General features: G+C 40.0%; 1 protein-coding gene across 1 annotated transcript in view; it reads left to right on the plus strand.

The window, feature by feature from the left end:
• PGGT1B (protein geranylgeranyltransferase type I subunit beta) overlaps positions 1 to 15165 on the plus strand; it is a 32671-nt gene extending 17506 nt beyond the window's left edge. The window contains 7 exon segments of the mRNA XM_057367778.1: positions 1511 to 1662; positions 3085 to 3217; positions 8651 to 8696; positions 10334 to 10518; positions 10800 to 10908; positions 14315 to 14449; positions 14452 to 15165. Coding sequence (XP_057223761.1) covers positions 1511 to 1662; positions 3085 to 3217; positions 8651 to 8696; positions 10334 to 10518; positions 10800 to 10908; positions 14315 to 14449; positions 14452 to 14495 — 804 coding nt within the window. The 3' untranslated portion in view covers positions 14496 to 15165.
• Positions 15166 to 23199: the final 8034 nt, after the last annotated feature.

The raw sequence follows: 23199 nt of genomic DNA on the forward strand, positions 1-23199 counted from the left end.
CTAATTATCACAAAAGGCAAAACACACAGAGAACATGACCTGGGCATATCCCCTTTGTTGTCTTCTCAGAACATGCCTGCACCCAGGCATTAGGTCAGCAGAGAGCACGTTACAGGAGTAGTTTACTGTGCCCTGTGTGTCTGTTTAATATGCTGGATAGGAGACAGTGATGGGGGCACTGGCAGCACAGGCATGGAGTGGGAGCTGTTGAGATTTGTGCCCCCTTCTCARGAGAGGGTTCAGGACTGGAGACAAGGGAGAGGAAGTGCATCTCTCAGCACTCACTCTCCTGTTTTTCTTCTCTGTTGCATAGCAAGRGCTTTTTCCCTGCTGCAGCAGCCATTTCATCTTGTTTTCTGCCTCCCTTTCCCAGCTTCTTTGATTCCCTTGTGTGAGAGCAGTCTCTTGCTGTCTGATGGGTAATAASAATTTTTCTCCCAGTTTCTTACTACAAGCAAAGCCTTTTGGCTTTGGAAGTAAGCATGACTTACCTGGAAATTCCAATTACACATAACATAGTATTAAATTTGGTTTYATACTGCTTTTTCCTTGTGTTTTTAGGATGAATTGCAAAATAAGAACTGCACCTGATTAGGTAATAACGCTAGTAAAATATAATTTAAAAATCTTTCCCTACTACTCAATATCAAAATAGCTTTTAATCTGTTTAAAGTAGTTGTCTTCCAGTTGGTCCAAACTGAACCATCCCAGATATCCAAAGTTGTCTTGTTACATGTGGTCTCTATTTTCATGAAGTGTACAGTCCAAGATGGGCCTGTAAAATACCATACAGAAAAATCATAATTTTAGCACAGYTGTATCCATCCCTTTTTCCTTTCTATCATTTGTATTGTGGCACTAGTTGGTATTTAACTATCATTTTAGCTTCTCAGTTGACATTCAGTGATCCTTGTGTGTCCCTTCCAACTCCGGAAATTCTATGTTTCTGTGATTATTAGGTCTATAAATACTTTATTTAAACAGATTATTATTTTAAAATAAAGATGAAAGTAAGCAACTAATTTAGTATTGTTTCAATTGACAGGTTACTAATAATCTCTCACACTGCTTTCTACTTGTAGATCTTTATGTTGCAAAATCTTTGCTGAGGGAACGCCAGAGGTTTGGCTGTATAGGAGTGCTTACCCAGCTGCTAGGAAGCTAATGCGCAGGGGTGTGTCAGGATAAACTTAGGTACAGCTGAGGACATCCCATCTTTTTGATTAACTGTTGCACAGCTATAGMTCTTGGCAGAGCTTTTTTCCAAATCTTCCTACTGACCAAGTGTTTAGAATGGTAGCAGAGCTATGTGATACCATAGTTTCATAAGGAAAATTGAGCAATTTGATGAGCTGAGCAGTATGCATTCAGTTTAACCATAATGAGTGAAGAGAAAAATAATTTGTTTACCTCCAAACTAAAAAAAAAAATTTGCAAAAAAAAACCAAAAAACTCTGCTGTAGTATAAGATCTTGTAATGTTTCAATTCTTTTTCCCCCCTTTTTTCTAGGGTCCAGGTATATCACATCCATATGATAGTGGGCACATAGCAATGACTTACACAGGACTATCATGTCTGATAATTCTTGGAGATGATTTAAGTCGAGTAAATAAAGATGCCATACTGGCAGGACTGAGAGCTCTCCAGCTGGAGGATGGAAGGTAAAAGATATTTTATATTCTAAAACTCTCACAACCCCCATGTGGAATGAAACATAAGAAACACATTTTTCATAAAAGTAGTAGCTATAATGTTCTGTTACAAAATTGGTTGGTAGTTGAATCAGTCACAGAACATGCACCAGTGTGTATGCTGGGTTCTTGGGAATGAATAGTTAAGTCATCAGAGGACACTGACTAGCTCTTTGAACCAAATGGAGGCTTGCCAAGCAGCAAATTATAGAAGAAATAAAGGTTTAGTTATTGTCACAGGTAATTCAACCTTTTTTCCTATTTTTGTATACCATGGAATCATTTAGATTGAAAAAGACCCTTAAGATCATGAAGTCCATCTGTTAACCCAGCACTGCCAAGTCCAGCACTAAACCATGTCTCTAAGCACCACATCTACATGTCTTTAAAATGCCTGCAGGGATGGTGACTCACCATTTCCCTGGGTAGCCTGTTCCAGTGCTAGACAGCCCTTCTGTTGAAGAAATGTTTCCTTCCCTGGTGCAACTTGAGGCCGTTTCCTCTGTCCCACTTGGGAGAGGAGACCAACCTCCACCTTGCCACAGCCTCCTTTCAGGTCACTGAAGAGAGTGATAAGGTCTCCCCTCAGTTTCTTCTCCAGGCTGAGCACTCCTAAGTTCCCTCAGCTGCTGACAGGACTTGTGCTCCAAACCCTTCCCCAGCTCTGTTGCCCTTCTCTGGACACACTCCAGYACCTCAATGCCTTCCTTGTTGCAAGGTGCCCAAAACTGACCACAGGGCTCAAGGTGTGGCCTCACCAATACCCACTACAGGGGGACAGTCACTGCCCTGCYCCTGCTGGCCACTTTCTGATACAAACATCCAAATTAGGGCATCCATAATTATCTTAGGAGTCTCTGAGATAATGCAAAATAACTCAGATAAAATAATTTTAAAGTGTTTGGTGAGATTGAAATACTTAAGAAATGAAAAACTGATTCATCATTTGTATCAGAAATTATAGTATTAGCACTTACCTTTTTACATACATGAGAAACTGATCTGAAGTTGCAGTAAGGAAAGAAAGCCTTGTGAGTTACTAGGATTCCTAGGAGGTCAAAGAATTCTGCCCARAAGAGTAAATGCTAAAATGGTAAGTCATGTGTCTGTATATACTGTAATAGGTGAAAGACTGTAAGCATAAACATCTTGGAATAAATAAACACCAGTGCTGGAAATAGTTGCTCAGGCCCCTAAATGTCAATAGTTCTATTCATTTTCCTTGGCTTAGAATCACATCTAAGAAGAAAATCTGGTATAGTTTGGGTTATATTTATGAGACTACAGTAAACTAATCTTTAAAGGAAACACTCTGCAATTCCTTGAACTGCTTTTTGTATTTTCTGGTGTAACGGGCAGCGCAATGTTTTATGACAGAAATGTTTCTTTCAGTTTCTGTGCAGTGCTGGAAGGAAGTGAGAATGATATGAGGTTTGTGTACTGTGCTTCCTGCATCTGCTACATGCTCGATAACTGGTCAGGCATGGATATGAAGAAAGCAATAGACTACATTAGRAGAAGTATGGTGAGTGTTCCCAAAATGTTATTTCTTTCTATGCCTTAAAGCTTATAGCTTTTTTTTTATCTTAACTATGGCTAAAAAAACATCTCTGTCCAAACTGAAGAATTATGGTAATTTCTTTAYTTTTTGTTCCTACTCTAGCAAGTTGAAAATTACAAAGTACACTAGTTTTTGCATTTGTATTTTCATTAAAATGTGTGTGCTAGCAAGATAATATTATTTGGTGTGTATGTTCACTGCAAATTAAATGAAAAATGCACTTTATTTAAAATAATTTAAAAATTGAAAGCAAGTGTTTGAAAACTGAGGGATGATGTTTGTGTAACTTAGAAAAAGTGCATRCAGCACTGTATCAGTAAAATCCTCTTATTTCATTGAGTTGTAGTTCTACTTTTTAAAAGATATACAGATTCAAAATATAATGAAGAAAAATATTCATGAGTGTGTGCACARTTTTTTTCTGTGTGTGTGCAAGCTGTATTCATATTTGGTTGGAGTAAAGGAGCTTTCAATTTTTTTCATGATGTTTTGTTAGTTTAATTGAGTTACATTTTCCAAGATTGAAATACGATTTGTTTAACATGCTGAGCAAGCTTGAAAATTGAGTGTGAGTAAGCTTACAGTAAACTCTCGTGGTCCACAAAGAAAACCCAAATTTATGATGRCACACAAGTTCTGTTGTAGACTTGCTGCCAGCAGCGAGATTGCAAAATTTATGCTGAAACAAGTTTAAAAAAAGACTTAAAAATCTCCTGCTTCAGACCAAATTGTTTTTTATTTGTTGTTTTTCTTTAAAGAAAGTACTTGTATGTCTAAGTATTTCTTACTGTACATCTCAAGAAGCTTTCTGGCATACTGCCATAGTCCTGGACTGAGGTGATCAAGGCCAGGGCTCAATCATACAAGGATATGGACCTACTAGCGTCTGTTCACATGCTAGTAGCACCTTTTAACCCCTTTTCCCCTCTGTTTTCCTTTACTTGTTCTTCCCCAGTCTGCTTTGATATATCCCTTTCTTACCATTGGTCCTTTCCGTAGCCATCCTGTAGGAAGTTGTGCACACACCTGCATTCCCCAGAAAACAGTCCGTAAGAAGGGGGTTTTCTATACAATCCTGGAATTTCTTGGTAGCTCACRTTAGTTACCATGGGTTCTAAGGATGTGAATATCCCTGTTCAGTGGCTTTCACCCAAGGGCAGTGATTTATCCATTCTCCTTTCACAGTCTGAGGGAGGAGCATAGGCAGAGTGCTTGCTTTTGCTGATTAGGTCAGGAGGAWTTTTCCTCTTCCGATCTTTCCTGACGTTTGTGTTTACTGAGATCAGCCTTTAGTTAGATAGCCTAGCAGAAATACAACAGGAGAATGAAATAYTAGAAAAGAATAGAAAACAAAAGGCAAGAGCAAAATGCTTATTGTAGTCTGTTCATCACACTGTTTGTTAACCTTGTGAACATTTGAATGCAGTTTTGGTCCCAAAKGAACCCCCTTGAAAAGGGGACAAAGAAAGTTGTTGAAGTGTGGAAGGTACAAACCAGTGTAGAAGGAGCATTTAATATACTAGGAGTCCTTAGTCTGAAAATGAGATCTGTTAAGTGGAGTGTGACAGAGGTATGTAAAGTAACAAGTAGCACTGAAAAAATGAAGGGAGCAAGAGCAACTATTTCATTCCAAGGGCTAAAGAGCATCAGATGAGGACATTAACAGAGCAGGCAAGTGGAGATTTCTTGAAAGTTTAGAGTTTTGAAAAAGTACTGGAGATTTACTGTACAGAGTGATCTTCAACCAAATTTATACTTTGCTCTGAGTTTAGCATTAATCCTTGTACCTGTAAGTTCCAATCATTATGTTCGTATTGGAAAAATTGATACCACTTTTTAGAAGTTGAATAACTGAAGCCTGAGCAGAGCAAGACTCCTTGGAAATCTAGTCTSATAGGCTCTTTTCATGGTAATATTTCAGTTCACCAGTAAAGTAAAAGTGGAGTGTTGGCACGGTCAAAGTTCAGAAGACACTGTGGCTTATCACAAAGATTGTGTCTCTTCCTGGCTAGCTTGCTCAGAGTGTAACTTAGAGAGATCCTATGAGCAGTGTTCTGKAGGCAGCAGTCATCCTAGCATGTTCCAGTCTGCAACAAGACAGGCTGTATTTTTGTCCAGATTTACTGTGAATTGGTAGGTTGACTATACACTGTTCAGTAGGACTTCTTTAAACTACTGGTGTGCTGTGAATTCACTGCAGTTGGTAGGCACATGTACACTAGTTCTGTGTTTTCTGGGTTTACGCTCTCTGGTCTGACAGCTATTTCTGTGAATTGACTCAGTTGCAAGGTGTCTGGCAATTCTAGGAAAAGACCTTTGCTTCCTGCTTGGTCCCATTTAGAGCTACAGATGTGTCTGAAGAAGTCTCAGACATTCAGGGACTATGCCAAAATAATTTCAGAGCAATGGTTGTTCCTTCCTTTCATTCATCTCTTTCCACCACTTTCCTTGAGATGTTTTTCAGTTCAGTGACCTATCACAGGGGAGGCCACATTTTATTTCTTAAAGTGCATCTCATAAATAAATGCAGTGAATGTGAAATGCAGCATCCAAGAATGTTGGCTTGATTTCTCCCATTAAGAATTTGTGGATGGTGCTGAAATGAAGCTATGAAATGGAGCAATTCAAAGTAAATTCTATTTGAGATTATTCCATTTGTTACTTCTTGTGTCACTAACTAAGCAATGAATATAGCTGTAGGCTTTATTGTAAATTTTTATTCCTGTTTTGCTTCAATGTTCTCTCATTCTGGCACTTTCATTAGTTACAGGACAAAACAGATAGCACTGCTCAGTACTGAACTGCTTTGCCAGAAAAGTGTGGTTTGGATTTACAGTTATATGTTGCTTATTTGCACATAGATGCACCACATGACAGTTAACACAACGTCTTTCRGTTTTTCAAGCTGAAAATTTTCATACATGGAAAGTGCAGCTTACCTGGATTGAGAGTAACATGACTGGTTAAACACAGTAATAAGCTTTGGAATAAGCTTGTGGATTTTTTAGCTTATTCTTTGGAGTTTGTTGCCTTTAGTGATGCAGTATAAGAATTGTGACATACAGTTCAAGGTAGCTGAATGATGGGGGTGCATTTGTGTAGTTGGCAATGTCAAGAACAGCAGAAGATAGGAACATAATGTTTAAACTGTTAAAAAGAATTCAGTCTTCCTACAGAATAGATAGCCCTCTTGCTGTCATTTGACTAAAAAGTATTTATGCAATGCTGATCACAAAAATAATTCTGGGCTAGTTGTATAGTAAATAAAATAGCCAGATTCCAATCACACAATTTTTATCAGCATAGGTTGATTCTTCTTTTTCACATTCAAAACTCAGATATATCACTTATCAAAATACAGCAGACACTGGGATGCTGAAATTTTGAATGACTTCCAGAGACTTCGTAACATTGGTTTTTGCAACACTCGTTTTTTTTAAAGTAGAGATATTGCAAGAACCTTTAAGTATATCATCTACTTCTTCTAGTATAGTCTCCTTGAAATGCAATTATATTGGTCATTCATATAATTAAGCTAGCTGTAAAACTTGTAGCCTTTGAAGCGAAGATTTTTACCCAACTGCATTTACATGTTTCCTGAGGCTGGTATTTAATTATGCAGTTTTCATATTGCAGTAATCCAGAGCTTTTTCTGCATGCAGTTTCTTGAGTCTTTTCAAAAGGACAAAGAAATAAAAGTATTCCCTAGTCGGTTAGCACATACAAGTCCCCAAAGAGCAGCTGCTTTTGAAAATAAATAGTCATCAGTTAGCCAGGGGTCAGCTATTGTCTATTAGAATTTGAAGCTAATTGTACAACTTAACRTAATAGAGTGTTTGGGATGCACAGTTAACAGCTTTTCACCAGAGCTAATTATTTTGTCATACATAAAGCAAGCTACCTCCTCTTACAATTGCTGTTCATAGAGTTAATTAGCATAGTTTGCCAGCATAGTTTAGCTAATCAGCTTGCCTTTTCTTAGCAATTAGTGGGTCTGTGGAGTGTGGTAGCACATTTGTATTGCATTCTCAAAAGGCAGTGCAAAATGAAGAGCTGACACTGAGCTTTAACATTCAGCAGTCCACAGAGATTGCTAAAAACTAACTGGTTCAAACTTGAGAAATCAAGCTGCACCTTGAARTGTATGTGTCAAATCTTATTCTTTTTAGTTGCTTCACCTGGCAGTGATGACTCAAAAACAGGAATACAGTTTTGATGTAGTTTCTGTGTGTACTTCTGTTTCCTTTTTTCCTTATCAATGTCAGCTTTAAAAGTACATGTACAAAAAAAATCCTTAGGTAATTTCTTGAATATATGATAGTCCTGCAGCCATTAGGTTAGGGCTGTGGGAGCCATAAGTGGTTTGTCAAGGTGTCCTGTATCTAGTAGTCACTGTTTTAGAGAAAACATGAGAAATTCATAGTCTGCACCTGGAGGATGTTGAGGGAAAGATTTTTGTTGCTGCTAATCTGTCGGATCAGAATTGATCTAATCATTAATTGAGCAGTTGATGTAATATATAGGACCTATGTAATTTGACTTCCAATGTTACATCTCATTATTGCTACTAAGCAGTTTGGTATTTGTTTAGTGATAATTCGTTAACTATTCTATGAACTCTTGTAAAGTAAACATTTTTCATTTTCTGAAAAACTTCCTATATGATCCTTTGTTTCTCTTCAAGTAAAATGATTTAATGGAGTTTTAGGGAAGAAAGTTTTTTATTCTGACATAAATATATGTTTTTAGATTGCTCATGRCTAGAATTGTTCATGTGCTGTAATATTCTTGGTGTTTTATCAGACTTGAGTTTCTCCTTTTGTTGCACTTAACAGAGTGATTTTTCAGCACTGTTATGGTATTTTTTAACAGTAATATTTTATAGGCCAGTTTAAGTTTATTTCAATGTGTGTTATAATTTTGTTTTTGCTTCTGTTCTCCTTCCCCTCATTTTTTTTTAATGCCTGATGTACTTGCTTCTTTCCTAAAGCATTGCTCAGATTTGAGTATTGTACACATGGTAGTTGCATGTTGCCTTTTTGTATGTTAAACTGTTCTTGAATTAAATTATCTGTTTAATTTTGTCTTGTTTTGATTACATATGAATTTTTTCTTTCTATATCTGCATCACATTTTTTTCTTTTTTATCCATTTTCAGTCTTCTAACGTACATCACAACTAAAATTAATTCCATGAAAGTCCTAAAAACTGCCTGCATTGAAACAGGGCTGATTTGTTAACTACTTTGTGCCAAGAACTTGTGCAGGTTCAGAATTTAATCAGGTTAAATGGTGCCTATAATCTGATGATAATTTTACGAGTAAAGTAAGAAATTGCAATGTCTGTCAAAGTGAASTGATTCTAAAGTAATTGGTTTGCGGGATTTCTTTTCTTCAGTCTTACGATAATGGCCTGGCACAGGGAGCTGGACTGGAATCTCACGGTAAGAATGTGAAAGTGTTCTACACCTTTCAGACTGGTATAGGAAATGCTGTAGGAKGTGCAGGGATGCCATAGCTTTCCCTTTCTGATTTTGTGCAAGTGTGTTGAGGAGTAGCAAATCCAAAACAGGCCTCCAAATATCACTTCTTCCTTTAGATCTAGCTTAATATGTGAACAGATGGGCTCTTAATATATCAGCCTCATTAATCTTACCTCATGAGTGTTCTGTTGAAAGGTGTTGGCTGTAGTTCTCAGCTGTTGCTGACAGAGCAAACTTTTTCCACATGTGCCATTGTTACTCTGAGGATTATATCTGCAGGATATTTTGTGCAATGCACCTGATCATTTCCAATTTCAATTTCTGTAATGAAACCTAGAAGCATTTCTTCTGATAGATCACCACATCTGTTGAGGGCTTARATCTTGAAGCAACAGTTAATTTTTGTAGAGATGAAAGATTTAGATAGGAATCCCCAAGAGACTGCTATTTTTAAGCAAAATGTTTCTATGCCATGAAGTAGCGGTCTGCTTGTAATAGAGGAACTCTTGATATTTATGTGACTGATACTGAATCTAGTGCCATGGTCTATTTGACAAGGTGGTGATTAGTCAAAGGTTGGACTTGATGATCTAGGAGGTCTTTTCCAACCGAACGATTCTGTGATTCTATCAAATGTTTGCTTTGTCCTTAGTACTGAGTTTTTGTCTGTTTTCTTMAGCTGGATCAATAAAGCTGAAAAAATTTAAATTTTATCCCTAGGTATTAGAAMAGTTGGTTAACTAACTGTCTGTAGAATGTTCACGATAGTACTTCAGCAGTCTTTTCCTGCTGCATTTCAGCATCAGAATGAAAATAACCTTGCAGCTCTGGGATAGTGTAAGGAACGTGGGGTCCCAAGTCATGTGTCAGCAGCTTGCTTATRGCCTTTCCCAGCCTCTAATTTTATCATTTCACGTAGTAGACTCAAAATAAATTTTGATGAGCTTTAAAATATGATTGCTGGGCTACACAGAGAACATGAGTTTATCTTCTAATTCACTGTGCAGTTTACTTGAGAGAAAAAAATCCTTAGAAACACAATTTGTCTGTATTGCAGCCATAAGAGTTTAGGAGTCTTTTCATCTTATTAACTGTGCTTTTTTTTTTTTAAATTTTATTTTTAATTTTTTTCCTCTTTTGCTCACCAGACACTTCTGTCTGTTTATATTCTCTGGGGGATTGTGTCTGAGACTGGCTTTGGCATCTCTGCTTCAGTCTGCTGGCATCCTAATAGCTTTCTTTTTTAAGTTACAAATGAAGAAATGTTTCCGTTGCAATGCCATTTTTTCTGGGCTGCTGTGTAATGTAAATTGTGCAGGATTGAGAGAAAAAACAGCATTAAGAGAAAATGAGCTGGTTTGTTTATGCAAGAGCAAGGTTGATGGGTTTTTTCCCYACTTTCACATGCCTGCTAAACTCGAGTCATCTTACTTATTTGGATTTTAGTCTTAAAATTAACTTTTTCATACTTCGAAAAGTCCACTGATTCAATTGCTAATAGCCTAGTTTAAGTTCTGACTCAGATCATGCAGGCTTTAGTGAAAATCTGGGTATCAAAGCATTGCAAAAGTATTGCAAATTCTGCTCTCTCTTCATAGGTGGCTCTACATTTTGTGGTATTGCATCACTATGTTTGATGGGCAAACTGGAGGAAGTTTTTTCAGAGAAAGAACTGAACAGAATAAGAAGATGGTGTATAATGAGACAACAGAATGGCTACCATGGACGACCCAACAAACCTGTAGACACTTGCTATTCCTTTTGGGTGGGAGCAACATTGAAGGTAGTATACAGAACAGCTATAGTGATAGTTATTGACTTGCTTTGGTTTCTTTAAGCGCCATTGTCTTTGCTTGAAAGAGTTAGATATTTGACACAAATGCACCAATATGCACCAATGACTATAAATGTCTTTCATCTTGCAAAAAATGCAGGAAATGGAGGTTTACCAGATTACTGYTATCTGTGCTGTCACTGCTTATCTGAGAAATAGGCACTATATTCTAGTATTAAAAAATATACTAAGATTTTGTATATTACTATTATGGTCTAATTTCTTTTCAGCTCTTGAACATATTCCAATATACRAATTTTGAGAAAAACCGAAATTACATCCTATCGACTCAAGATCGCCTTGTTGGTGGATTTGCCAAGTGGCCAGATAGCCATCCAGGTAAAATAACTTCTCAAAATTACAGTGAGKGTGTTGTAAGTAAAAATACATTCCAGCAGTCATACATCTCAGAGGTGTAAGGGAAGTTGTACCCTTCAAAAAATATAAGATAAAAAGCCCCTTCAAAATATAATAAGATTTTCATTTTTGAAGTGGAAAGGGGCAGATAAAGTTTTTCCTTGTTCATCCACAGAGKAAGTGAGCTGTTGTTGTTTAGAATACTGTTAAAAGAGTGTCGCTGTTTATTTAGTATGTGTTTAACTGGTCTGTTTAAAGAGAATTTTGTGAATATTTTGGGTATCTCTGTAAATTGATTAATATATCAAAACATTTGTTTCTTTAGTAAATTAATCATTTAAGCTTATTCAGAAGTCATTGGTATATATAAAAACAGTCAAAGTTTACATAGTACGTGCCATGATTTACAGATTGTGGTTATATAAGAATATCTGGAAGCTAATTATTATGTTTTTGGAAGTGGATAATTTGAAGAAGTGAAAAAAACTCAAAAGGATGCTAAAATATTTTAAATTTAAAAGTTGGGAATTCAATTAAGGTATTGCAAACCTGTGAAAACAAAGTTTATGCYAGTAGTGTTGCCCATGACATTTTGTACAGGGAAGGTAAACAGTCTGTAAACTGACCAAATTAGATAACAAATTAGTCATGATAAAGCAAGAGTCTGTTCAGAATTTGTGCCCTGATATTTAATSCCTTCATAATTTCATATTGAACAACAGCTGATAATTTTTCAAGGTGATTCCACACTGAAAAATAGAGTGCTTGTGATAGATTTGCTTCGCCACTTCCCTGAAATCCAGTTTAGGATTCCTGAGGAATTTAGCTGTATTTACTTTGCTTTATATAGATTAATCAGTATCATTTGGAGGAAATTTTTTTTGTTTATCTTAATGAAACATTTGCCTTATGAGTTAGAGATTAGAAAAGTCTCTTTCGAACACCTGGCATGTGTGAAGTGCCTTAACTTRTCTTGAATTTAATTTCCTTTTATGGCATGGTTACCCCCCTCGTTGACTAAGGAAAGCCMGTCAGTGTAATCTAAGGCTTTCAATACTGTGCCTCCCAGGATCCTTCTGGACAAACTGTCCAGCACACTGCTGGATAAACACATCGTGGGATGGGTGAGCAACTGGCTCATGGTTCGGGCACARAGGGTTACAGTGAATGGGGTGACATSAGACTGRWGATCTGTCACTGGTGGGCTCCACAGGGCTGCATTCTCAGCCCTATGCTCTTACACATCTTTGTAAATGGGTTGGATTCAGGACTGGAAGAGTTATGAAATAAGTTCACAAACAGCACTGTTTAGAAGGAAAGCTGTTAACTCGCTTGAGGGCACAGAARTCTTGCAGAGGCCTCGACAAATAACAGAGATGGGCAATCACTAACTATATGAAGTTTAACAAGGGCGAGTCCCTGATCTATGGATAGACTGGGAAGCAAGGTGCTGGAGAGCAGTGTTCCAGAAATGGACTTGGAGTCCTGGTCCATGGCAAGTTGAACATGATCTCTGTGGTGACAGTGACAGCACCCAAGGGAATGGCCTGAAGTTGTGTCAGGGGAGGTTTAAGTTGGATATTAGAAAAAGGTTTTTCATTAAGAGGGTGGTTGGGCCCTGGAACAGGCTCCCCAGGGAGGTGGTCACAGCACCAAACCTGAGAAAGTTCAAGAGAKAGTCTCAGGCACATGGTGTGACTCTTAAGGTGTCCTGTGCAGAGCCAGGAATCAGACTTTGATCATCTTTGTGGGGTCCTYCCAACACAGGGTATTCTATGATTCTATGATTCTCTCTTTTAGCATAGTTGTGACTGTTTAAGATAAGATTTGAGAAAGGCAAGACAAATAATTGTTTTTCTTTGATGTGCAAGTGCACATGTGTGTGTATTTTCCAGGCTTATTGTAGCATTTTTTTCTTCAGGCAGATGGTGACATAAGTCTGTGTTCAAATTTTGAAGGAAAACGTAAAAAATTAGTGCAGTTCTGATATGAAGACTATAAATGCAACATTGCAAAGATTTTTTCTGAGGAGTTACGTTTTCATTGTTATAGATACACAGCTGAGCTTCGTGCAAGCTTAGTCTCATGTCTGAAAGGAAGGTTGTCTTTTGATCATTTTATGTCTACGCAATAAAAGTTTCCAAGACTTAATCAGAATTAAACTTCTGTGGCTCCTACTTTCTAAAAGCTCTSTTTAAATTTAGGTAGTCAACCTATCTTTGCTGTGCAATAATGTTTTTGGGAAGATGATAAAATTGCAGACGACAGTCAACTGCTTGTGGTTTTTTATGTATTACATAGATTTGCATGTTAACAAGTAACTCTTTTCAGCTAATTATTTAGGAAAATACTATTTTGTAGTCTTGCAGTGTTCCCATGCTAAMAGACATGAAACCATTGTTGGTTGTGGACGCCACTAGCTTTATTTAACACAGAGATGATAGGACAAGAAGAAACATCTTTAGGTTGCACCAGAGGAGCTATAGATTGGGTATTAGAAACATTTCTTCCCTGGAAGGGTGGTAAGACATTGGAACTGGCTAGTCAAGGCAGTGGTTGAGTCACCAGTCCTGGAGATAYAATGTGACACTTAGGAACAYGGTTTAGTGCTGGTCTTGGCAATGTTAGCTTAAGGATTAGATTCTTATCTTAGAGGCTTTTTCCGGCCTAAATGGTTCATTTTAGTAAAATATTAAATTATTGACACCTCCAGAGAGTGCTACATGTTGAGATTTTGCAAGGGGCACATGCAGTTCACATCCTCTTTCCATCTTTAGCCTGTGATTTCATGGGCCGGCAATCCCATCTAATAGCTTGCTGCTACCCAGAGAAGGCAGACTCTGCAGGCTGTAACCCTGGTGTAAGGTGGGCATCGGGATCAGCATGGGAATGGAGAGTAGGAGTATCCCATTTTGGTGGCAGTCATCTCTTGATCAGGCTGCATGAATTCCTATCCTTAGGATAATCTCTCAGGAGGGAGGGAAGCTAGGAAAAGTAATGGCTTCTTTACTTTCTCTAAGTCTTGCTGTTGGCAGCTATTGGCACTGACTTTGTTGTTCACTAGTTAGGTGCTCATAAAAGTAASCAGGCAAAAAAATGCTTGCCAGAAAAAAAGATTTGCTTTCTGAAGCAAGTTATTTTCAGATGCTTAAATTATTTTGCTTCTTGGCTGTGGCACTCAGAAAAAAATAAAGTAGTGTGCAGGTTGTTGCAAAAGAAATCTGGACTTCAGTTCGTGCAGGTAGCTTTGGGCAAAAATGGATTCTTTCCATCAAAACTCAAGTTTAAAACAGGRCACTTGATTACTTGTTTTTCTTGGCTGTAACTATTTGGGGGTGTCTGAATAGCCTGAAATTATTTTATTTTTCCTTTTCTGTCCTTCTTTCAGATGCTTTACATGCCTATTTTGGGATCTGTGGTTTGTCATTAATTGGAGAGCCTGGTATTTGCAAAGTACATCCYGCCCTGAATGTAAGCACAAGAGCATCAGACCGTCTTCACCACCTTCATCAGATGTGGAAAACACGGACTTTAAACAGTGTTCAGACGACACACACATCTCTACATGACTAATTCARACTTGAATTTAGTTCTGGTAGCATAATTGTAGCCCAGGGTTAAAAGCCATGTATAACCAATGTGCTCTTTTAAGTGCTGGAGTCATACAATCAGATCTGTGTTGCTGGCATCACTTTGATAGGGAGTTGCCTTCAGCAGGTTATTCTGCATTGTGAAAAGGGAAGTATTTTGATTATATAGAAGTTTGTCACCGCAGACTGTAAATGGCTTTTCAGATGGCTTTACTTCTAAGAAATCCCTTGAGGCATATAAACTTCATCTTAATTTTATTTTTTTAAATTTGTGCATACTGTGTCAAAATACATAATGGGGAAGTATTTTCAAAATTGTTTACATATCATACAGTATAGCACAGAACRTTGGAGTTCTTTATAATCTTAATGTTTGACATATTTTTGGGTAGAGAATCTCCCGTATTAAGTCTCAGTTAARAGTTACCTATTATTATCAACTTTCAGATTCCATAATCTTTGTTTTCAAAAACAAATTAATTAAATACAAATAAAATTATTTTATTCAATATACTGGACTTTTAAAGTTGTGTGGCCTTACTAAATGRATTTGATAATTCTTCTGAGTAGGCTTTACACAGATGCAGTGGATTGATAGCCAGATAAAGAGTTTTCATCTGAAATAGTTTCTTCATGTGAAATTCACTAAGCGTATTGATGTGTGTCAATAAGAGATATTCAACCCAGTCTTTTGGAAGCATGCCTGTGTGTGAGAGTAGCATTAGAACCTGCTTCCAAAGACAATCCTTTGCAATACTTTGAAGTTGTTCAACTTAGAGTAATGATGAACATTTTCAGCTTCTTTAGTGCTTTACTAGTGCCTTACTTTGTATGCTTGAAGTGCTGTTCAGAGTTGAAGCAAGTAACTTTGCAGCTGGTGTATTTGTGGCAGGTCAGTTTGTGCATTCAGTAGACATCACGGCGTCCTACTTGCCAGTCATTAACAGCACTTTTTTTTTCTAAAGGTTCCAAAGAAAGCTGAAGGCTTCTTAAAACAGATTAARTGTGCCATTTGCCACTGCTGAGCCCAAAGAGACAGGATATAGACCCTTTTGGTCACTAAAAGGGCTCTGGGGATAAACRTGATTCCTGTTTTGCAGTGCAGGGCAAGTGAAAAGGGTAGTGTAGTTGTACCCCTATCACACATGTCACAGAGATCCAGTTGGTATATTTAGGCTACCAGAACAATCCCAAGTGTTCAAACCTGAAGCAGCCTTCCTAGCTACCTACCTAACTTAGTAAAAAAAAACAAAAAACAAACAAACTAGTTTTTATTTCTATAGCAGATTAATTTACATGGCAGCATTGGGAGCATCACTAGCGATTGTGATCTGATTGGAAAAGCAGAGGAGGAGCAGAGGGGAGGCAGTAAGATGTGTGGTCTAGATATGTCCCAGTAGACKTTTTACTTGGAGGAGGAGAGACTAAATAGTTGGAAAAATTAGGAAGCCAGGAGTGCTGGAACCAACAGAACTCTAGGGTTAGTACTGGGGAGGGGATTGAGGTGCTTGAGTGGGACTGGTGCAGAGTAAGAAATGAAAATTGAGAGATACCAAGGATGGAGGCAAGAGAAAACAATGTGGAGTAAGAATAGAACCAAACTGGTGGAAAGCATTTGAGCTGCCAAGGATAAGATTAGGGAGCAAAAGAGAGGTMCTGACTCAAGGAATATGAGGGAGTTAAGGTGGGGAGATAGAGCTTGGGAATTGGTTTTATGGCCCACATGCTGAGGTGAAATTYGGCCGCATAAAAAGAGCTAGAGATATGTAGAAGAGAGGATCTGCTAGGCAYGGGGCTCACTACAACAGTTCCTGTGGGAATCCCGTTTTCCTGGAGAGGCTTAATGGAATGGTGGTCAGCAAAGGCTTAAGTAGCTTCCCTGAGCAGAAGACTCCCATGACTCATGGAGGTCTACCTAGATGAAAACCAAACAAGAAGAATGCTGAAGTAAAAATTGTTCAAAATAGCACAATATTTGCTTGTCATGACGAGACAGTGACCACAAGTTGGCTTGTAGGATGAGTTTCTGTGACCTGGTATAGTTACTGTGAAGATGAGATGGTATTGTAGCTAACCATCCCCACTATTGCTTCTCTGCCTTGCTGGTGAACCATGTTTTTGTTTTTTAGCGTTTACTGCATACCCTGTTAGAGGGAATAGCTTTGAATTTCGGAAGAGTTTAATGAGATGTTCTTAGTGTCTGCTGGGAAACAGCAAATACTTGTTCTTGCTTAGCTTCATGAGGAAATATGTATTTGATTATTGTGAGGCAAATCCATACTTGCAATATCCTAAACTATGGTTCCTGCACTACATGTGACCAGGATCTCATCTGTGAAAGACATCAGGGTCCCTCAGCAGAAAATAAGGGGGTAACAGTGAAAAAATAGTACTATGTGGACAAGAATTTAAATTCTCAAGGCAAGTAATTTAACTGTTTTCTGCTTCAAAAAGCAGCTAACGTTTCCTGTATCTGTAAGCTACTCTGGGTTTTGTATATGGATTTTACATTTCATATCTCCTTGGCTCCCAGTTACTCCACAACTCTTCCTGAACTAAAGAACAGCATCTTTTCAAGCTGCATGTTGTCAGAAGAGCTACCCTTTCCTAAAGGTTGCACCAGGCATATTTGTGTCTTGTTAACTCCCAAAGTTTGTTGAAGGCAAAATATGTATACCTGCACCCTACACTGAGTATCTAATTACTTTAACTGGTATGAAATCTTTAATCTTTTTTAAGTTGACAAAAATCTGTGCTGATAACCAACTCTGCATGCTTGATTTGCCATTCTAACTGCCCCAATTGATGTCAGGCAAACAAATGATGATCATTGAATGTTCCTGTGTAGCAGACATCTGGATTCTGCATGTATTGAATTGCCTCTCCGATTTTTGTGGTTTATTGTGTCTTCTGACTAGGAAAATGTTAGATGAGAAATCAATAGACAGGAGTTTCACAGAAGTCCATAGCCTAAAATCACTTTTAAAGGGGATACTTCCAAACACAGCTAAAACTTAAACGTGAACTGTGAACTTAAATGTAGCTAGAAAAAGCAAACCATGTGATTATTACCTACCTCTAACCACAGCTTTACATTGCTGAGGCTGAACCTACGTAAGAAATTAATGCATTAAATGGCTTTACCWTGTGCTTGAGGATGTCAAACCTCTTGGCTATCAGGCTGACATATGTGAGTACCTCRATCCTATCTGAAACACTCCCCAACTATATCTGTGGACCTGGTTTCTCTTCCAGAAAAACAGCTACAAAATGGTATGTTGAACAAAGGAAGTTAAATATATTTTTTCAATAGGATCTGAGGACTGGGGATTTAAACATTGTCATTAGGGCTTTCAGGGCCTCTTGATTTGTACATAGCTGCTGGCAAATATGATAACACCATTTTGGAAGACTGCTGCTAAGTGTGTTTGTATTTATGAATTTTCATTTTAAGAACTGTTTTTTTCTAAATGGAACAATCATCATCACTGAAAAAAAAACTAGCGAGTAAATGAGGCATTGCAGAAATACCTAAACTATGTATGCTGAAGCACATATTAAGAGTACCTTGCTCCATGCTCTGATGCCCAAGGTAAAATGCTGARAGAGGCTGAAAAAGCTACATCAGATGTGCTTCCTCCATGGGTACCAGTATAAAAATGAAATACTCTGTAGAAACATTTGTGTTTCCTGGAAAATCTATTTCAACTTTGTTCTGAGTGAGCCATTCAGTAAGGGGTTATCTAGGGTAGAATGGAAGAAAGAGATTTCTAAAGTCAGAGCTTTTGTAGGCACCCCATCTCCTGGCATTTTGGAGGAACCTGCTGTTGGGTGTCCCTGTGGAGGTCAAAGAGATGTCAGGACACRCATGACAAGGAGAGAGACCTTACGTAAGAAAATGCTATTGCTGAAAGCAAGATATGAAACATGTCCAAAATTCATCAGTTGATTGAGATTATTGGTCTGTTTAGGTTGATACTAATTACTGTATTGGTTCTGAAAAGCTGTTTTTTTGCYGTTGCAAGAAGAGACCACTTAACAAGTTTTCCTCACCTTAGACAACATTGAGTGTAAAAGAAAGTCAACATCTTTATACTAAATGGTTATTAAATTGCTCCACTGAGTGGTTACAGTGTGTTGTAGATGTACACTTTCTGTTCACCATTTTAAAGCTTTTGTCTTCCRAGTTTCTGTTTGCTTGATTAGTTTCTGAGTTTTAATAAAAATCAATGAACTGTTGGGAAACTGAAGGAAAACCCTGTAACTCCTTGTGAACTGTAGCTSTTGTCATGTCTTTTTTTCCAAGTTACATGTTCTGGGTGAGGATCTGTTCCTGAAGGCGTAGAAAATGACAACCTCCAAATTTTTCAAGCTGAACCCACCAAAGGCAGCAAACCCTKACACTCTTGATTTATTTTTGAGGTGCTGTAAAAGTGCTTTGACACCTACATTGAGGGCATCATAGAATCATGGAATAGGCTGGGTTGGAAGGGACATTAAGGATCATCCATTCCAACCCCCTGCCATGGGTAGGGACACCTCCCACTAGATCAGGCTGTTCAGAGCCCAGTCATACCTGGATTTGAACACTTCCAGAGATGAGGCATCCACAGTTTCTTTGGGCAAACTTGTTCCCAGTGCCTCACCACTCTCACAGTGAAGAATTTCTTCCAAATATCTAAATCCACTCTCTTTCAGTCTTAAGCCATTCCCACTTGTCTTGTCACTACATGCCCTTGTAAAAAGTCCCTCTCCAATTTTTTTGTRGGGTCCCTTTGGGTACTGGAAGGAGCTATAAGGTCTCCCTGTRGCCGAACAATCCCCTCTCAGCCTGTTTTCATAGGAGKGATGTTCCAGCCTTCTGATCATCTTCATGGCCTCCTCTGCACACACTCCAAAAGGTCCATGTCCTCCTCTTGAGGATCCCAGAGCTGGACAAAGCACTCCAAACAGGATCTCACCAGAGCAGAGCAGAGCAGAGCAGAGGGGCACAATCCCCTCCCTCCCCTGCTGCCCACGCTGCTTTGGATGCAGCCCAGGACACGTTTGTCTCTCTGGGCTGGCAGTGCCATGGCCGGGTCATGTCCAGCCTYTCACCCACAGCACCCCCAGGTCTTTCTCAGTGCTCTCAATCCGTTGCCCAGCCTGTCCCCATGTCTGCAGGACCTTGCACTGGGCTGTGCTGRAATTCATGAGGCTCTCACAATCCCCCTTCCCAAGTCTGTCCAGGTCCCTGTGGATGCCATCCTTCCCAGTGTGTGGGCAGCACCACACAGCTTGGTGTCATTGGCACACTCAGTGCCACTGTCCCTGCTGCCCAGGGGATGTCAAACTGTGCCAGTCCCAGGACCAGCCTCTGCACAAGGCCAGTTGTCACTGCTCTCAGACATTTAGTGTTGACCACAACTCTTGAGTAAGACCATACAGCCCATTCCTTATCCATCAAGTGGTCCAGCTCCAGCTTAGAGCAAGGATGGCATATGGGACAGTGTCAAAGGCTTTACACAAGTCCACATGTATGCTGTCACTTGCCCTTGCTGCATCCATCCATGTASGCCCATTTTAGAAGGCCACCAAAATTGTCAGGAACAATTGGCCCTTAGTGAGGCCATGCTGGCTCTCACAAGGCACCTACTTATTTTCCACGTGCCTTAGCATGGTTTTTAGGAGGATTTGCTCCATCAACTTGCCTTCGACCAAGGTGAGACTGGCCTCCTTTAAAATGTCTGTCTGTCGGCTCTGTACTTGGGAATGGGACTGGACAGAAGTGGGCATTGTCACTGGAGAACAAGTAGGATTCTGGAACAAGTAGAAGAAAATGGTCCTGACTTCCAGTAAAAAGAGGAAGTTCATCGAGGAAGAGAAAATCTGTGGTGACAGTCTGTATGCTCTCACTTTGAGAATTAAAAATGTTAAGGAAAGAGCTTTTACCTTGCCAGGTAAGTTGTTTCTATTTCTGGCACAGCATTGGCGCTGTCTCCCCAGCATTCTTGCCTGCCCTGTCAGTAGGGTGAGGGTGGGCACAATTCTGGGAGGGGACACAGGCCCTCCAGCTGACCCCAACTGATCCAAGGGGTATTCCATAGYACACGGTACCAGCTCAGATATAAACGCTAAGAGAAGGAGGAGGAACGGGGGCATTTTTTATTTACTATGTTCGCCTTCTGGAGCAGCCCCTCCACATGCTGAGGCTCTGTTCTGAGAAGTGGCTGAACATCGCTCGCCAATGGGAAGTAGAAAATAAACCTRTTTTTTTTCTTTGCTTATGCAAGTGCAAACTCTCACTYTTGCAGTAAACTSTCTTATCTCAWCCTATGAGTCCTYTTCYGTCTTATTTYCTCTCCTGTCCAGCTGGAAAGGAGAGTGACAGAGTGGCTTGGCAGGCACCTGGTGGCCAACTCAGGTGAACCCACACACCTGTGCACCAATGTAGCATTTTTGGGTGCTCAGTCTGGGAGAGCATGGAGGCTTCCGTGAGGCAGTTTCTGTGTGATCCACCCCAGGCTTCCATACGGAACTGTCCCTGTGTTCTCTTTGCTCCAACGCATGAGACAAAGGCTCTGCCTCACCCTCGGAGGGAGGATCCCACCTTGTCCTTTTATGTGAACTCTGCAAAAGGAAAGTTTGAAGTGAAAGTGGCAGAACAGAAGGCAATTTTTTCTGTGGTTTATCACCCTTCCTGAGTGCTTGTGGGACAGGAGCAGTGCTTACCCTGCCTAGAAAGCTAAATATGCAAGACTGCTGTTGAAATTGCAYGCTGTCTTCGGTTAATTTAAAGGTTTCCCTAAGCACAGAACTATATTTGTTTGCTGCTGCGCTGCACTGTCCAGAATTCTTTGTTTAACAACCTCTTTAAATTACAGCCAAGTCGTGCTAAAATAAGCTCACTTGACCAAATTGCGTTTTAATCTTGGTCCCAGCATCCATTCTGCTTATTGTATCATTAAAGCCTCATTTAAATTCAGACTCATTGTGGAAAGGCATCATCTGTGTAAACTTGCTGCCCAGGGAGCATTGTCAGGGCTGCTCTTCCACAGCAGGTCAGACTAACAGCTGGGCATGGTGTAGGGACAGTTCATTCTGCCTTGGGGTGGGCACTTTGGTGGGCTCCTAAAAACACTCCTGGACTATTTCTGACAGCTCCACTTTAGTTCCACTTCAATAGTTTTTTTAACTCCACCTTCCCCAAACACCCAACCTGTGAATTCTTAAACCAAGGAGAGTTCTGCTCTGGTGGCACTGTTTATTGTAGAGCCAATCTGTGTGTTCCCATTGATGGGAGGGTGGGGCAGGGGGAAGGCTCCTATAAATAGCACAAAAAATGCTTCAGAGGAAATCAGAAATCTTAGACAGATTGGGYATACATGCACTCTTGTCTGTATGCCTGCTCTTTACAGATCAGCTGTCCTCRGGAAGTACTCGCTGTCCAGCATCCCTCCAAAATATCCTCTGAAATACACAGTTCTCTGGTGAGGGAGGCCAAGGACAGGAGTCTGCTCAAGAGGAGTCCTGATGAGGCTTTCCAGCACAGGCWCAGGGCTCCTCTGTATTTTTGTGTACAGCTCTATATATAACTCCCCGTCCCTGGCCAGAATGTGTCCTGCAGGGTGGTGATAACGTGCCCTCTGTGACTTCCCAGCTGCTATAGATAGCTTCCTGTGCAGACCATGCAAACTGCTACTGCCCCCACGTTTTTTCTGATGCCTCCATGCCTTGACATCTGTTTGAGTGTAAAAAACCCCCAGCCTCAAGCAACTTCAACTTCCTTCTGCAGAATGAGGGGGTGTCAGTACAAATGCGGGCTGTGATGGTGCASGTGTAAATGAAAGGTGCTAACTGTGTTAATAAGGTGAGCTTCCCTGGCCCTAAGGCAAGTGCTGTCCCCTTCCCTTCTCCCAGCCCTGGCTTATCCCAGCTTTTATTAAACACAGGAACGAGGGAGCAGCAGAGGTACACGTTTAGCCTGCTCAGGACGCACACTCCTCCCTGCTGAGGGGCACTTCCAGCTCTGAGYGTGGGTTGGGAATGGCAGATACGGCTGGCAAAGCTGTCCCCCAGCCCTGTGACAGCTGCGGGCACGCTCCTGTGCTCAGTGGCCACCAGCACAGCCACGGGCAGACGGCTGAGCCAGCWCTCTACCCCACGGGTGCCCCTGCACAGCAGCATTTCCCCTCCTTGCCCCGAGCGCTCCCAACACCGCATTTCTCATCTCATCTGCCCATAACCCTCGGGGCTAATGCAGCCTTTCTCATCTCCTGTGGCTCCAAATCATGGCACAGAGAACAGGGAGGCTTCACAGGCCCCTGCATAAAGCAAACACAAGCACACTGTTTTTGGCTTCTCAGAAACCTGAGCAAACACRCAGGCATTTGAGATGTTGCGTAGCGTCTGCTCCCCAGGGAGGGCAGCTTTTTAAGCCAAAGGCTCCACAGACTATGGAGAGCAAGAGTTCCCACAGTTTCCCTTCTATAAAAGGAAATTAAATTCTGCAGCAGCTGTTGATCTGATAGCCAGTCTGGACTGGACCCCCCTTCCATCCCCTTGAAGGCTGCCCAGTGTATTCCAGCTATCCACGGACTACTTGTCCTGTCAGAGCAAACTGAGCTTTCTGGTGCTTTTTGACACTAGCCCGATTTGGAGTAAACAGGGATGTAAAGGAAGAATTTTTTTTTTTTTTTTTTTT

This window comes from Malurus melanocephalus, unplaced genomic scaffold, assembly GCF_030028575.1.
Source record: "Malurus melanocephalus ecotype Western Australia unplaced genomic scaffold, MMel_1.1 scaffold_84, whole genome shotgun sequence".
Classification (NCBI taxonomy): domain Eukaryota; kingdom Metazoa; phylum Chordata; class Aves; order Passeriformes; family Maluridae; genus Malurus; species Malurus melanocephalus.